This window comes from Acipenser ruthenus, chromosome 10 (assembly GCF_902713425.1).
Source record: "Acipenser ruthenus chromosome 10, fAciRut3.2 maternal haplotype, whole genome shotgun sequence".
Classification (NCBI taxonomy): Eukaryota; Metazoa; Chordata; class Actinopteri; order Acipenseriformes; family Acipenseridae; genus Acipenser; species Acipenser ruthenus.
This window is the reverse complement of record NC_081198.1, coordinates 11,697,646-11,710,725: the sequence shown is the minus strand read 5'-3', so window position 1 is coordinate 11,710,725 and position 13,080 is coordinate 11,697,646. Positions and strand designations below refer to the sequence as shown.

The following is a 13,080-nucleotide window of genomic DNA, read 5'->3' as shown; positions in this document are numbered from 1 at the left end:
CGTGATAATTTACAGCCGATAATTGATAACTGAAAATGTCATTATCGTCCAACCCTAATCTGAAGCAACATATGTGGTTTGTATAGGTCAGGCCCGCATTGTTATATAAATCATGTTCATGAACAACATCTGTTGGGACAAGGTTTTGACAACGACGCCACTGTTCATGCATTGAACACTTAGTTTTGAATGATGCAGCATTTGTTAGCAGAAAACACAAAATTTGTAGTAAACTACAGTTGTCTGGCTTGTGGACCAGTGTTGTCCTGTGAGATTATCTGTGAATTTCACTTGATTATCTCAGGCCTTACATGTATCGTGTTTAAGTAGTTTTACCTTTCTATTCTGAATGCACTGGATGGTGACACGAGTCTTAAAGAATTGTGCTACTGGATGCATCTTTATTATACCCAGCAGGAGCAACTGGATTGAACAGATGACTAGATATTCTATTCTAAACAAAGGACTTCCCTCACCTCGAGATCCAGTGCGACTTTACCTCACAATTCTAATCAATTAATACTAATAATTTAGGCTGTCACACTTGGGTCTCCCAAGCCAGATTCACATGATGCACAGCCAAAGCTATTAGTGTCTTTTTAATGTGTTAGTTAATAATGTGTTAGCTTGTGCCAGGCTAACTTTCTAGACTGCACTACTCTTTTGACCCAACAGGTGGTGCTATTTATGAATACCCATTCAGCTTCCCCAGTGATACACACAATGAACATAAAATCAACCAAACAGCACTACAATGAAAAGGGCTGACTTCCTTTTATGAGGGATGATTACGCACACACACACACACAGAGCCATTCACACAGCAGCAAGGCGATGGATGTGGAATAGCTAGTGTGGGCACAGGCTGAACCAAAGTGCTGTACCTTTACCAGGGCAGGGGGAGGAATTTAGAGAGGAAATCTTGTACTCATTCTTCTGGACATACTCAGGGGAAGACAAGGGCAGAGACACAAGAAGAGAGTCAAGAATACAGGAAAAAAAGCAAAAGAAACTAATGGATTGCATGCATGCAAAAGGGTTATCACCCATCAGGGCCTAGGCAGTAAATGAAGGAAAACAATCCATTAAGCAAAATACACTTTGGGTGCAGAATTTCTTTATTTGTTTAAAATACTTGTGCTCTAATGAATCGAATGTAAATTACCAAAAAATGTGTAGTCAACTTACTACATACATCAAAGCCGTAGTGCATACTTGCTTTTTACGAAAGAGAAACCAAATAAATATTAACTAAATTGGACCTTAAAAGCTGTGTCTACTCACCTCTAAATTGTTTTTTGCTTTCTTCAACACATCACGTGTTCTTGATACTGAAAATGCAAAGAAACAACAGTGTATCAGTTACGTAGTCTGAGCATGGAAATATCATTTTATTAAGACTTGACAAAAAAGTATAAAAGTGCAGGTACAGCACACAAAGTCCACTGGACTGAAACCCACCAAGAGTCTTTAGATCAGGGGTCTCCAACCCTGGTCCTGGAGAGCTACTGTAGCTGCTGGTTTTCGTTTCAACCAATCTCTCAGTTACTTAATTTAACCAATTATTGGCTTAAATAGTCAAGATTAACAGGTGTTCCAGATCTTTAGCCACTGATGATGTAAAGACACCTATAAAACCTGCTGGATAGGGGCTCTGCAGGACCAGGGTTGGAGACCTCTGCTTTAGATAATAATCACTATCGATAAGTAAAGGCTTCCCATTGTGCTACCCAACCCCTGAAGTGTTAACAGTACAACAGCATGTCGTGAGGAGATGTACTCCGGGATGTTGTGACTGGGGAGTATTCAGAGACATACACTGGCTGACTATGAAGTGCTCCATGCTCTCCTTGCTGCGGTTCGTGCTCCTCAGCCTCTCAATAGTGTTCTGTAGCAGATCCTCTTGCTCTGTGATTTTGTTCCTCAACATCTGGATCTCTTTTTTCATGGATTGTTCCTGACAAGACAAACATTATAAAATGAGCCCCTTTAGTTTCCATGCCAACATAACTCCACATGTATGCTGGGATGTGCCCCTACCTTTTTGACGTGCTGAACGCAGCTTTCAGCATTAGGCAGAGCCGCCTTCCAGAACATCTTGAGAAGAGAGGCGGCTTCCTCCAGGATCTGCCGCAGGGTCTTAGTGTTGGAGAGGACATTCTTCACAGAGCTGTAATCCAGAGCCTGCAAACACACACAAGCAAAGGGAAGGTAAAAGGTGGGCTTACTGTAGAAAGGGTCGAGTCAAGTTGTGACACGGCTGATGTGCGCTGCTTTGATGGTTACCTTGTTGGAACTGATCTCCAGGAAGGCAGCACTGAGAGACGGCTGCAGCACGGCCTCCATCCTCTGCACCAGCACCTTCCCCTCTAGGATCTGCTGCTGCAGGGCGCTGAAGTCATCCACATGCCCGATGACGTGCCGCCCGTTCTTACTGGCAAACGAGCCATCTGGAGCGTCCCCTTCTAACAAAGACCTTGGCTTCAAGATATCTGTAAACCAGAACAGTCTGCTTTAGACAGGCACAAATGGATTTGGATATAGAACTGTTCCAAAACGTAAGTATGACCTGCATCAGGGATTTCAAATAGTTAAAAAATGATCATTCCTTTTAACAATAATGCAATGTTTTTACTCACAACTGCTAAGTGAGGGCCTTTTCCTGAAATACTAAAAAAAATACAACTATAAATCATGCTAATGGTGAAATTCTGTTTTTAATAAACTGCCAAGCAAGCAGACTCCGCAAGACTAAAGCTTTACCCTGATTTGCTGCGATTTCAGGATCTTCCACACCAAGGTCAGTTGATTTTGAGAACATGGAGAATGGAGAAATTGAGTTAAACAAGTCTGTATCTCGGACTGGGGGAGATGGCACTGAATCTGGAACAAAAAAGACAATAATAAAAAAAATAGAAACTTAATCCAGTTAGAACCATTCTGATAAAAAAAAAATTATGAAAAATCTTTATTTATTTATTTTTTTTTCTAGTGAACCCTTCTCTCTCAATTACAAGATATTTCCAAACTTTTTGTAGGCTTTTATGTATTTATTTATTTATTTATAACCAGTGTTTCATTGGGATGCTTAGAGGCTTTCGTGGCATCAACACATTTCAGTCATGATAATACTTAAGAAAAAAATGCAATGTCTTTTTGGTTTTTAAGGACTGCAATCTCCATGTGACCTCCGTACCCTGGAAGAGCTGCCTCCTGCAGCCTGTCTCTCTGGGTGTGGAGATGTTGATGCTGGAGGGGCGGCTGTCAATCTTCACAGAGCTCCTGACTAGCTGCTGCTCCAGCTGTTGTCTGAGGGAGCTGTTCTCCTGGATGCTCTGCTCCAGCTGGACCCGCAGGCTCCGCACCTCCGACAGCAGCTCACTCAGGTCCAAGGAGGAGGGCACGCTGTGATACTTCCCATCCCTGCCATACCCTGAGGACACAGGCAGGTACACAGACAGTTAGTGCTGCAACTGATCAGAGTTGGTAACCAAGCAATTACCACATATTGTAAGGTTTGCTGTGAGCATTCTCCTGTGCTGCTGGCCATTATCTTCCTAACAAAACGGGACAAGTCTGGGAGCTTTCAGTTCTGCATCAGGGTTTAGATTTACCCGAGAGAGACGGGTTGGCACACCCATAGACTCTCTCGTACATCTGGAGTTCAGACTGGAGTGAGTGGAGCAGCTGTCGATTCTCAGTAAGTTGCTGCTGCAGAAGGTTCATCTCATGCTGCAGCCTGGAGGGCAGAGAGAAACCAGCATTATAACAGGACCACCAATAGCCAGCTACTTTAACACAACACACAGACTCTACAACTTGAATGAACAATGTTGAATAAACAACTAGTATGCAGTACAGCAGAATTTTACCTTTTTCTGTGAATAAACCTAAAATTCTCATTCCTTTTTTTGTGTCATGTGAAGTGGTGCTGCACTACTGAACTATATGTAAGTGTCATCTAGTCAACAAGTGTAATGTTGTAGTATTCTTCTTGCATTCCACTCTTAACCATTAGTGTGCTGTGTTTCGTGTGTCCCAAGTTACCTGTTGTTCCGGTCCTGACCAGCCTGTCTTTCTAGCCGGAGCTGATGGATCTCTTGCTGCTGTTCACAGCTCTGTGACTGCAGCCTTCTGCTCTCCTCTCTCCCCTGTTCTGCCTCCAGCTCCGCCTGCTTCACCCGCTCCCTGCCTGAAAGCACAGCATCCCGCAGCTGCTCCACCTCCACACAGTTCTCTGAGACCGAACAACAGAGGTGTAACAGGCAGCAAGTACCGGACCATGACAATCACAACGTTCCAGGTGTCAAGACAGCCATCAGCAATGGCAACATGTACATTGCTTTGTTTTTATCCTTTTAGCGTAACCCATTAAGTACCAAATTAAGTTTTCTTTGAATAAAATCACAAGCTGTAATTTGATACATTCTAAATCAATATTTCTTCACAGAAAAAAAAAATTAAATCGTTTTGGCTACAAACTGCTGTGTCCCATTTTGAGAACAGTCAAGTTACACGTGACCGTAATCAGTCCAGTGAAATTTTATGTTGGCTATGAAGCGCAACACAGAAAATTGAGCTTTATCATTACTGTGTGTAGGAAAACACTAAGAAATTCATAATTTTTAGGTTTCAGTTTCTTATTTTATATTGAGACATCATAAAAGCACACAATAAAACCCACCAGAAAGCAGAAAGAAAAACACATGGAACCAGTCAGGTCCTTACCTCTGCTGGCCTGGTTTAGCCGGGCCTGAAGACCCAGATTTTCCTCCCTCAAGACTCGGTTCTCATTAGACAGCTGGCTGACTGACTCAAGTCCCTGGATGTAGATGTTAGTAGGAGGCCCTGTGGGAAACAAAACACAGTGAAGATAGAAATACAGATGGGGAATAAAAACCAGGTTCTGAGATGTACTGTATCCCCTCCACCTTACCGCTGTCTCTCCCAGCCAGCGCTAGCCTCTCCTCCAGCTGCTGTCTCAGGCGTTCATTGGTGCGGATCGAGTCCTCCAAACGCTGGCGTAGACTGCGGATCTCACCCAGGTGCTCTTCAATCAGACGTGTGCCTGAAACACAGAGTCATTAGGAACTAGGTAGAAAACTTCAGAGGCTTTACTTCATATTGCTGCACATTGATACCTGCTGCATTGATATCTTTACCTGTGTGGCTGGTGCCGGACTGATACCCAGATGATCCTGATGACACGTCCCCATAAGTGTTGGTTCCTATGGGTCTGACAAGGTGGCTCATATCCCAGACTGCACTGCTGTCAAGCAAGCCAGCCTCGGCTGCCTTCAGAGTGCTGTTGCCAGGATAGGTCTGGTGAAATGGTTGATGGGACAGCGGGGCATAGCTGGAGGCTTGGGGTTGTGAGTGGCCAGTCAGGGAGAAGCTGGCAGTGTGGGACAGCGGTTTGACATGAGGAACAGCAAACCCTGTGGCTGGAGGCAGAGACAAAATATCAGGAGGTGGAACAGCCTGTTCTTTCCAGTTACAATACAGCATTATACAATAACAAACACTTAATAGCTGTGCATGCAAGGGAATGCCATGCATGAAAGAATTCATTGAAATGTAAGCCTGCAGCATTTAAAATCAGACCACAATTGAATGGAATTGAATGGGCTGGATATAGAATTCTCTGTCCCACTTGCATGTGGAATGGACACGGCCGATCCATATTGCACTTCTGTTTTTCTGTATGGTTTAAATGATATATTATCATTTGTTTTATACTCATGTTTAATAATTTTGGTTAGATATGGAGATATTTTGAAGAAAAAAAAAAGATTCTGCTCAAATGCAATAAGAAAAACATGGGATTAGTTCCTCTTACTCAAAGCCTTCCGGTCTTTCTCCCCGACCATTTGTGATGGGTGATCTATGAATTTATATACCACCATTTGCACTTATAATTACACACAGCAACCTTACTGCACCTTGAACTCAATAAAAAACAACTTCAGCAATACTGAGCAAACCCCCAGCTGATACATCTGTGTTAAATCTCTCAGGATACCTCAGTGTAGGCAAAAAGTCTAAAAACCATAAAACAAAAAGTATATCACCAGCCATAATCTGAAGCCTAAAAACCGCAGAACAAAAAGCTGAGTGAACAGTGAAAAATAGGGCCCATGCCTAGGCATTGCAGAAAAGAAGTCTAGCATTCAAGACTATGTTATGGCAGCTGCTAATGTCCTGCCATGCAAAGCTGCACATGCTGAGTGGATGAAAAGCTTGCCCACTCTGTGATCACACACACACACAGAAACGTGCAGATCAAAGGCTCTCACTTTCTCCCAGCTGCCTTTGCAGCATCTGAAGTTCCTGGTGCACTTCCGCTATGGAGAACGGTGATGCACCACTGAAACTGGGGTCAAGGAACGGAGGTCGGGTGTTAAAGGGCAGGGAACCAAACTGACTGGATGGGTCAGGGCAGTAGTGGGTCTGAGGGAAAGTGACAGCACTGGACAAGGGGCCAGAATAGAGGTCTAGGAACAAAGGAAATAAAGAAATGGAATACATTGGAAAAGAAATGGCCTTTCTCTTTGCACTAACCCGAACCAAATCAAACCTTCGAGATAACCCATTTACTGATGATTATTTCAAATACAACTAAAATGTAGCTTATAAATGTAAAAAAAAATAAATCACATTTTTCATTACCCCAAGTGCGTAGAATAATTAGCTTTTTCCCCTATCACATCTACAACCCATTGAAGTTTGAAGTTGGGAATGTCCAAAGCACATACAGTAATGTATGGTCCACTTTTGATGTTACATGGAAGATGTAATAATGAACAATTAGGTGTAATGCATAATGGTACTACATAGACCACCACAGTATGATAAGTACTATGGAGCAGAAGTGATGCACACCCACCCAGCCCTCTGTTGTTACCCTACCTTTCTGTGCCAGGCTGGACTCCATGGGATTATATTGTGAGCATGGAATTTTTGTATTTTTGTTGGACTGAGCCCCATGGGATGCAGTGGTGGGTGATGGGATTGATGGGTGTTGTGGCGAAGCACCACCATGACTGTGAGAATCTGAAAGAAAATGGTGCTCAATGTAGACTCACATTACACTGATATGACAGGCCCTTGCTTTGTCTGGCTAGTGTGTTAGCAATGTAGGCCAAAAACTTTGTGTTATTATTTTCCCGTGGAAAATTGAATATTATTTTAAAACCTTTATTTGTGTAGTGTTGTTTAGTTTTGTAGAAACTGAACTTGAAAAAATATGTAACACATAATCAAAAAATAGTTATTGCTACTGTGTTACTGGCAACCCTCTGTGTTTTGCTAGGTCGAGACAAATAAAAACTAAAGGAATACTGTAGAATTGTTGTGATTTGCCCTTACCTGTGCTGGCCTGTTCCGGGCTCATGGTGCCCCCACGCTCCTCCTGTGTGTACTCGCTGGCAGCGTCCATGTCAGAGCAGAGCTCCAGGTCATCATTGATGGAGGCATGATCATCTGACACGAAGGAGGTCCTGTCCGAGTCAGAAAGGGCACGGCTGCTTGAGGGCGTGTCTGGGCATTGCTGCAGCTTGGCACGGAGTGACTCGATGATCTTATCCTTCTGCTGGAGCTCCCTGCTTAGCCTGGAAAGACAAGAGAACACAAATCACAAACTCAGAGACACATGAGGAACGGCAAGCAGCCCTTTCTTAGCCATGTTCATTTAAGACCAAGTCTTCTAATGCTTTAGAAATCCCTTGTTAACCAACATTGACAAATGACTACTTTTGTTGTGACAGGACATATTTTTGCCATCACATAGCTTCCATCACAAAAAATATATATATATATATTTAAAAGAAAATATGAATCAGTGAAAATCTAAGCATTAAATCTTCAGTAATTCTAGAATCAAAAACACTTAACACTTAATTAACCCATTAACAATATAGTCCATACGGGAAGCAACTTCTCCCTGGTCTGGCCCTTGCATTGATGCCAGCGACCTTTTTAGCCCCTTAAATAAGAACCTTACAAACCTAAACTGATTATTAAGTAGCTCAAACTACCACTCTGTGGGTCATAATATGCATGTGAAATTCTGATTTCATTCATCATTTCAGTATAATTGGCCCCAAACTTTCTCGCAAAGGAAAAATGTCACGGTTGCACTCCTCATCTACATTAAGTCAATAAACTGTAGTAAAATGTTTCCTGTGGTTGACATGTAAACCTCTCTCCCATTCCCTGATTCTTACTTGTCAAGCTGCCTCTGCTTGGCCCTTCTCTCTTGGTCCAGCTGTTTCCGTAGAAACACCAGCTCCCGCTCCTGTACACGGGACTCCCACAATGTGAACGAGAAGAGGGACTTGCGGTACAGCGGGCTGCTCTTTGAGAGCATTGACTTCCACAGCGGGGCCATAGTGACGACGCAGTTACTGCTCCTACAGGAAACAACTTCCACCACTGCTGGCTGCTAGGTACCACCGACTGTATTACACAGAATTGTGTTGGATGTGCTCATCAACATCTTTGCTAAGCCAGGAGTCTAAGCATGCTAAACGGACGCACTGGAGAGTAGAATTTATCTAATCAATATCCACAGCAATCCTCTGCAACCTTCATTAGCTTCTATGCTGTTTAAAAATGCTGTTTTAAAATATGCCAAGCATAAAAAGATCAGGGAGAACACTTGAAATCCACAAGGACTTTGTATTTGTCTTCACTTCGCAAAAATCCTTTTCTGCAATGACTCTCAAAGACTCTTCTCTGTGTCTTCCCGCCTCTCAGGCTGTCACATCAGTACAGAAATCCAAACATAGCCCTGTAAAAGTATCTATTCGACTGTGCTAGAAACCCAGCTGATTAACGTGACTCACCTACGCAGATCTCTTATTGCCTTTAGAAACCCACAGCATTATACACACAGCATATGTCCTCTAAGGCAAACTCTTTATTCTGCCTGTTCAAAGTGCAGTTTGTATGTGAATTGTTCACAGGCCTTTTGGGAAAAAAGCCCTAATGTTACCAAGCCTTTGGGGCAATTCCATTCAATAAGCAATCAAAGAAAGCATCACAGCAATCAGTTTCCATTAATGTGAGCTAGCTGACAGTACCAGTGGCCTGACCTTCTGATTACTTCCACAGCTTATTACTTCCACTGAAAATACTAATTACTCATGTTCCTTAATGCTCTTGATATTCATAGATTTTTTATGTAGAAATGTTTTTATTTTGGCTAAGTCGGCTAATATTTCAAGTTAAAAGTTAAAGGCAAATATATTTCATAAATTTCCATCACTTGCTTAATACAAATCACTGTACACTCTTGTTTACAGGTTTCCATTCAACTCCAGATATGCGTTTCCTCTCAATTCATTGAAACAGGCTATTCTGACAGACATCTTCCTCCACCAGTGATAAATTTCACTCCCACATAGAGGGTCAATTGCTATGGTGTGTCTCTGTGTTACCTGCTTCTTAAGCTTAATCACAGAGACCACACTGAGATAAATCAGCTTGCTGTAAACCTACATCCATCTGCCTTTCTGTCACAGCCGTTGTTGTCACCACCATGTAGTCCCCTGAGAAACAGGATTTGCACAACAAAAGTGATGTGTTCAGTAAGACCTACAACACAGCATTTTAAATTTATAAAGTGAACAAGGCAATCTATTTAATCAGCCCGGTCACCCTTCTTTTACAGTCAGTATCCGAATGTGTTAGACTGTAATAGGAACTGGACTGCTCCTAGGCATGAGATAAACCTTAAAAACAAACGATCCTCAATCAATGCACTTCTGAAATGTCTCGGTGCTTCTGAAAGTCCAAGCAAGACTCACAAAAAGTGTGAACCTGATCCATACATGCAATCCTTCAAGCAGCAAGCATCATCCACAGATCTGCCCTGTAATATGGAGAAACACTGTGCTGCTTGTCATCTGTAGATTTTCACAACATTCAACAGAAGAATGAAGCTGAATGGGGTGCAAAGACAATCCCTTCCCTAGAAATAAGGAATCCTCTTCTTGATGGCATATTTCATTGAAAACGACTTGATTACCCTAGTCCCAAGACACCTCATAATGTAATCAGAATTACATAGAACACTTTTTAAGAAAACCAAACGGACTGCAGAAATATTCTCAGTGCACCACAGTGCTGCTTAAGCTCTGAGTGCAGCTTGGACAACTGGCTAATGCCCAGAACAGATGCACCATGGTGGAAAAAAGGTCTTATCAGCTACTAAATCCCTCTGGGAATCTGCTTTGGCCTATTAGTGAGGAAAATGATCCAATCAAAAAGCTGGTCGTTATCGTCTCCCCAAGGGAGCCCTGTGACCAGTAATGACATTAGTGATCAAAGCAGCCATGCTTTATATTAAAACGTCCTCAATGACCATATCATTCAGCAAGGGGGCTATGCTGTATGATAAAGAGGAGGAGGCACAAGCGATTGTGAAGAACTACAGTATATTCCTCCACTGCTTCACTGCAGTTGAACAGTAAAATAAGCTACGAGAAGCTTTGAGAATGTATTTTTGACTGGATAGTGTCTAACATTGAGGTAGGCTATGTCTCCTCATACCGACAGGAAGGAGTGAAGAATACAAACAACTAACAATTATGTAAACTAACAATTATGGCATTATAGGGAATGCTAAGGAAAGCTGCATCAGAGTACTGCTAAGAGAGGCTCAGCACTTCATTAAAAGAACAGGATAAACAACTCCTGTCTCCGTGGCGGATGCAATGCCAAATAAATGAAGACCTTGTACAGTACTACTTATTATTATAACAATATTGATAATGATAATGAAAATTATATAAAATACTATCTGACTCTTTATTGACATGTTGATAAAGTAGGCTATATAAATCAAGAAAGTTGCACGCTTTAAAAATCCCCATTTTATTTGTCAGTCATGGAATCTCAATCTACTGTATATGTGTCAGTTACAAATAAAATAGCATGAGCACTTGGAAACATGCCTTGTTTCACAATGGCTGAGAATTTCTCCCATGTAAAATTAAACTGCGCTTGGGAGAAAAGCAGCCTTTGTGAACGTATGCAGATTTCTGTACCCCAGTTTAACCCCCACCCTGCTGATAATCCCTTGCTTCAGCTCCAAGGTGGGCAAGGCAATCTGTATACCAGCCTGCTCTTTGTCACCTCCACTGTTTCAGATTTCGACTATAGAAACCAAACTGACTGATTAAGTCCAGGCAGTTCACAGCTGAGAAACAGGATGCCTAATTTACCTTAGACCACCGGTAAGGTTCCATTAAAATATAATTTAAACTCGGAAGGGAAGTCTGTACTGAGAGTTCTGTTACTCATCATCTCTCTGTGTCCCTCTGTGTTCTTACCAGCAACCAGCTAGGAGCAAATCAGGCGTATGACAGAAAGTAACTGATCTGTCTAGAAATCAATGACTCAAACGCCCTTCACCTCCCCCAGCAGGGTCATACAATCACACAAATTTAATCAGCAGGATGTTTAGGGTTTAGCTGATGAAGAATTGCCAGGAAAAGTACTGGCCTTGGTAATGAAAACACAAGGCTGATATAATATGCAAAAAGCTTACAGAATGATATTCTGGACAATCAGCTGTTACAACCTCCTTATGTTGGAAATTTCAACTGAAACACAATTGTGATAGTTTTATCCACATATCCTGTGTCATTAATCAAATGTTGCTGGTAATTTCACTGCCCAACTGCCTGAATGTCTTATTGCCATATGCTTCAGTGTATAGAGAGTCTTTGTCATCCACTGGCATTGCAAGTGAAACAGGGAACACAGTAATGTGGCAGAGAAGGGAATTCCTGTGTGGTGTTTAGCAATATGATGTTGCCAAAATGCAGAAGTAGTGAGAATGTTCTCATCGCCAAACTTTATTTCAACTTTTTAAAAAAATCTTCTCAGCCCACTGTTCCTACAGCCAGCCTGGGGATCAATGCCATGGTATACTGCCTCTAAGCCCCACATGGCTCATCAGCAGACCAGCCATTCCCAGTGTATTGCTTGTCAAACCCACACAACAGTCCATTAAAGTGGAAATATATCTGGTATGAAAAATCACATCTGTTAACAGAAAATCAAGTGTGTAAGACAATGTTTTTGTTTCTGATTTTTAACATAATGTAAGTATCACAAACACAAAACAGACTAGACAAGGAACAAATCACTATTCTGAACAGGATCCATGCAGTTCGAATGAGCAAGTCTATACTTACTTATGTTATCTGAATATAGTGTACTAATGGCTGATTTAAGCCCACTGCACTTTTATATCACATTTTTTATTTTTTTGTGAGAGATAGATATTTTCAGGTATTCACCATTTCATCTGTATCAACAGGGACAGCATCTCAGTGGTAAGGATTCCTGACACAAAGGTAGCTATGCAGAAACGAAGACAAACCTTCACTGAGGTTTGTATGTGGTGCTATAAGTAATAGACCACAGTAGCTTTTGATTCTAATACTATATCTAATTAGCGTGTGTGAAACTGAAATCGTCAGACTGCCTACCTCAGAGCCAGCAGCTCATGTCCTGTCTTGTCATCAACTTCTGATCGATCTCCTGCAAACAGAGAAACAGAAAAAGATTCAGACTTGTACAGAATACTCTTACAACAGAGTTCCGTCAAGGTTTAAATTGATTAAACTGTCATTTCACAAACAGTTTTATAAAATGGTATGTGTCTTCACAAAATAAAAGGCTTAAAGGTATCAGAAAATCTCCTTGTAATAACACATGTTTTTTTGTTTTTAATGTTGCGAGTACAGTGTCATCAATGTAGTGCTGAAAAAACTAAAGTGATGGGGATTCCCAAATCTAAGACACTAGGAGGGAAGACTCACGGCCGCTGAGTTTGCTGCTGATGCGCTCTGCCAGCGAGGTGTCCTGTGCCAGCTGCTCACGGAAGCTCTGGCCCATGTAGTAGTCGATGTCATTGGCGCGCAGCAGCTCCTCAAAGGACTTGGTGGTGTCGCCGAGGTGCTGGGACAGGATGTGGCAGACACCTTGGCCCTCCCGCATCTTCTGACGGAGGTGGGAGAGCTCCCGGGCCTGAGCCTGGATCAGAGAGTCGTATTTCCTGAAAGA

At 42.1% G+C, this 13,080-nt stretch overlaps 1 protein-coding gene across 9 annotated transcripts in view; it reads right to left on the bottom strand.

Moving 5' to 3' along the window:
- LOC117407902 (myomegalin) overlaps nt 1-13,080 on the bottom strand; it is a 76,486-nt gene that overhangs the window by 3,364 nt on the left and 60,042 nt on the right. For 4 of the 9 annotated variants that reach the window (XM_059031746.1, XM_059031744.1, XM_059031747.1 and 1 more), the window contains 17 exons: nt 12,837-13,072; nt 12,504-12,555; nt 7,369-7,610; nt 6,910-7,053; nt 6,297-6,494; nt 5,163-5,444; nt 4,937-5,068; nt 4,729-4,848; nt 4,048-4,237; nt 3,615-3,739; nt 3,197-3,433; nt 2,764-2,883; nt 2,287-2,492; nt 2,041-2,184; nt 1,819-1,957; nt 1,285-1,331; nt 885-936 (listed from right to left, as the gene is read on the bottom strand). In XM_059031746.1, the coding sequence (XP_058887729.1) occupies nt 885-936; nt 1,285-1,331; nt 1,819-1,957; nt 2,041-2,184; nt 2,287-2,492; nt 2,764-2,883; nt 3,197-3,433; nt 3,615-3,739; nt 4,048-4,237; nt 4,729-4,848; nt 4,937-5,068; nt 5,163-5,444; nt 6,297-6,494; nt 6,910-7,053; nt 7,369-7,610; nt 12,504-12,555; nt 12,837-13,072 (2,666 nt within the window). The remainder of the gene's footprint in view (nt 1-884; nt 937-1,284; nt 1,332-1,818; nt 1,958-2,040; nt 2,185-2,286; nt 2,493-2,763; nt 2,884-3,196; nt 3,434-3,614; nt 3,740-4,047; nt 4,238-4,728; nt 4,849-4,936; nt 5,069-5,162; nt 5,445-6,296; nt 6,495-6,909; nt 7,054-7,368; nt 7,611-12,503; nt 12,556-12,836; nt 13,073-13,080) is intronic. The other 5 variants (XM_059031739.1, XM_059031743.1, XM_059031741.1 and 2 more) reach the window with 5 other exon arrangements.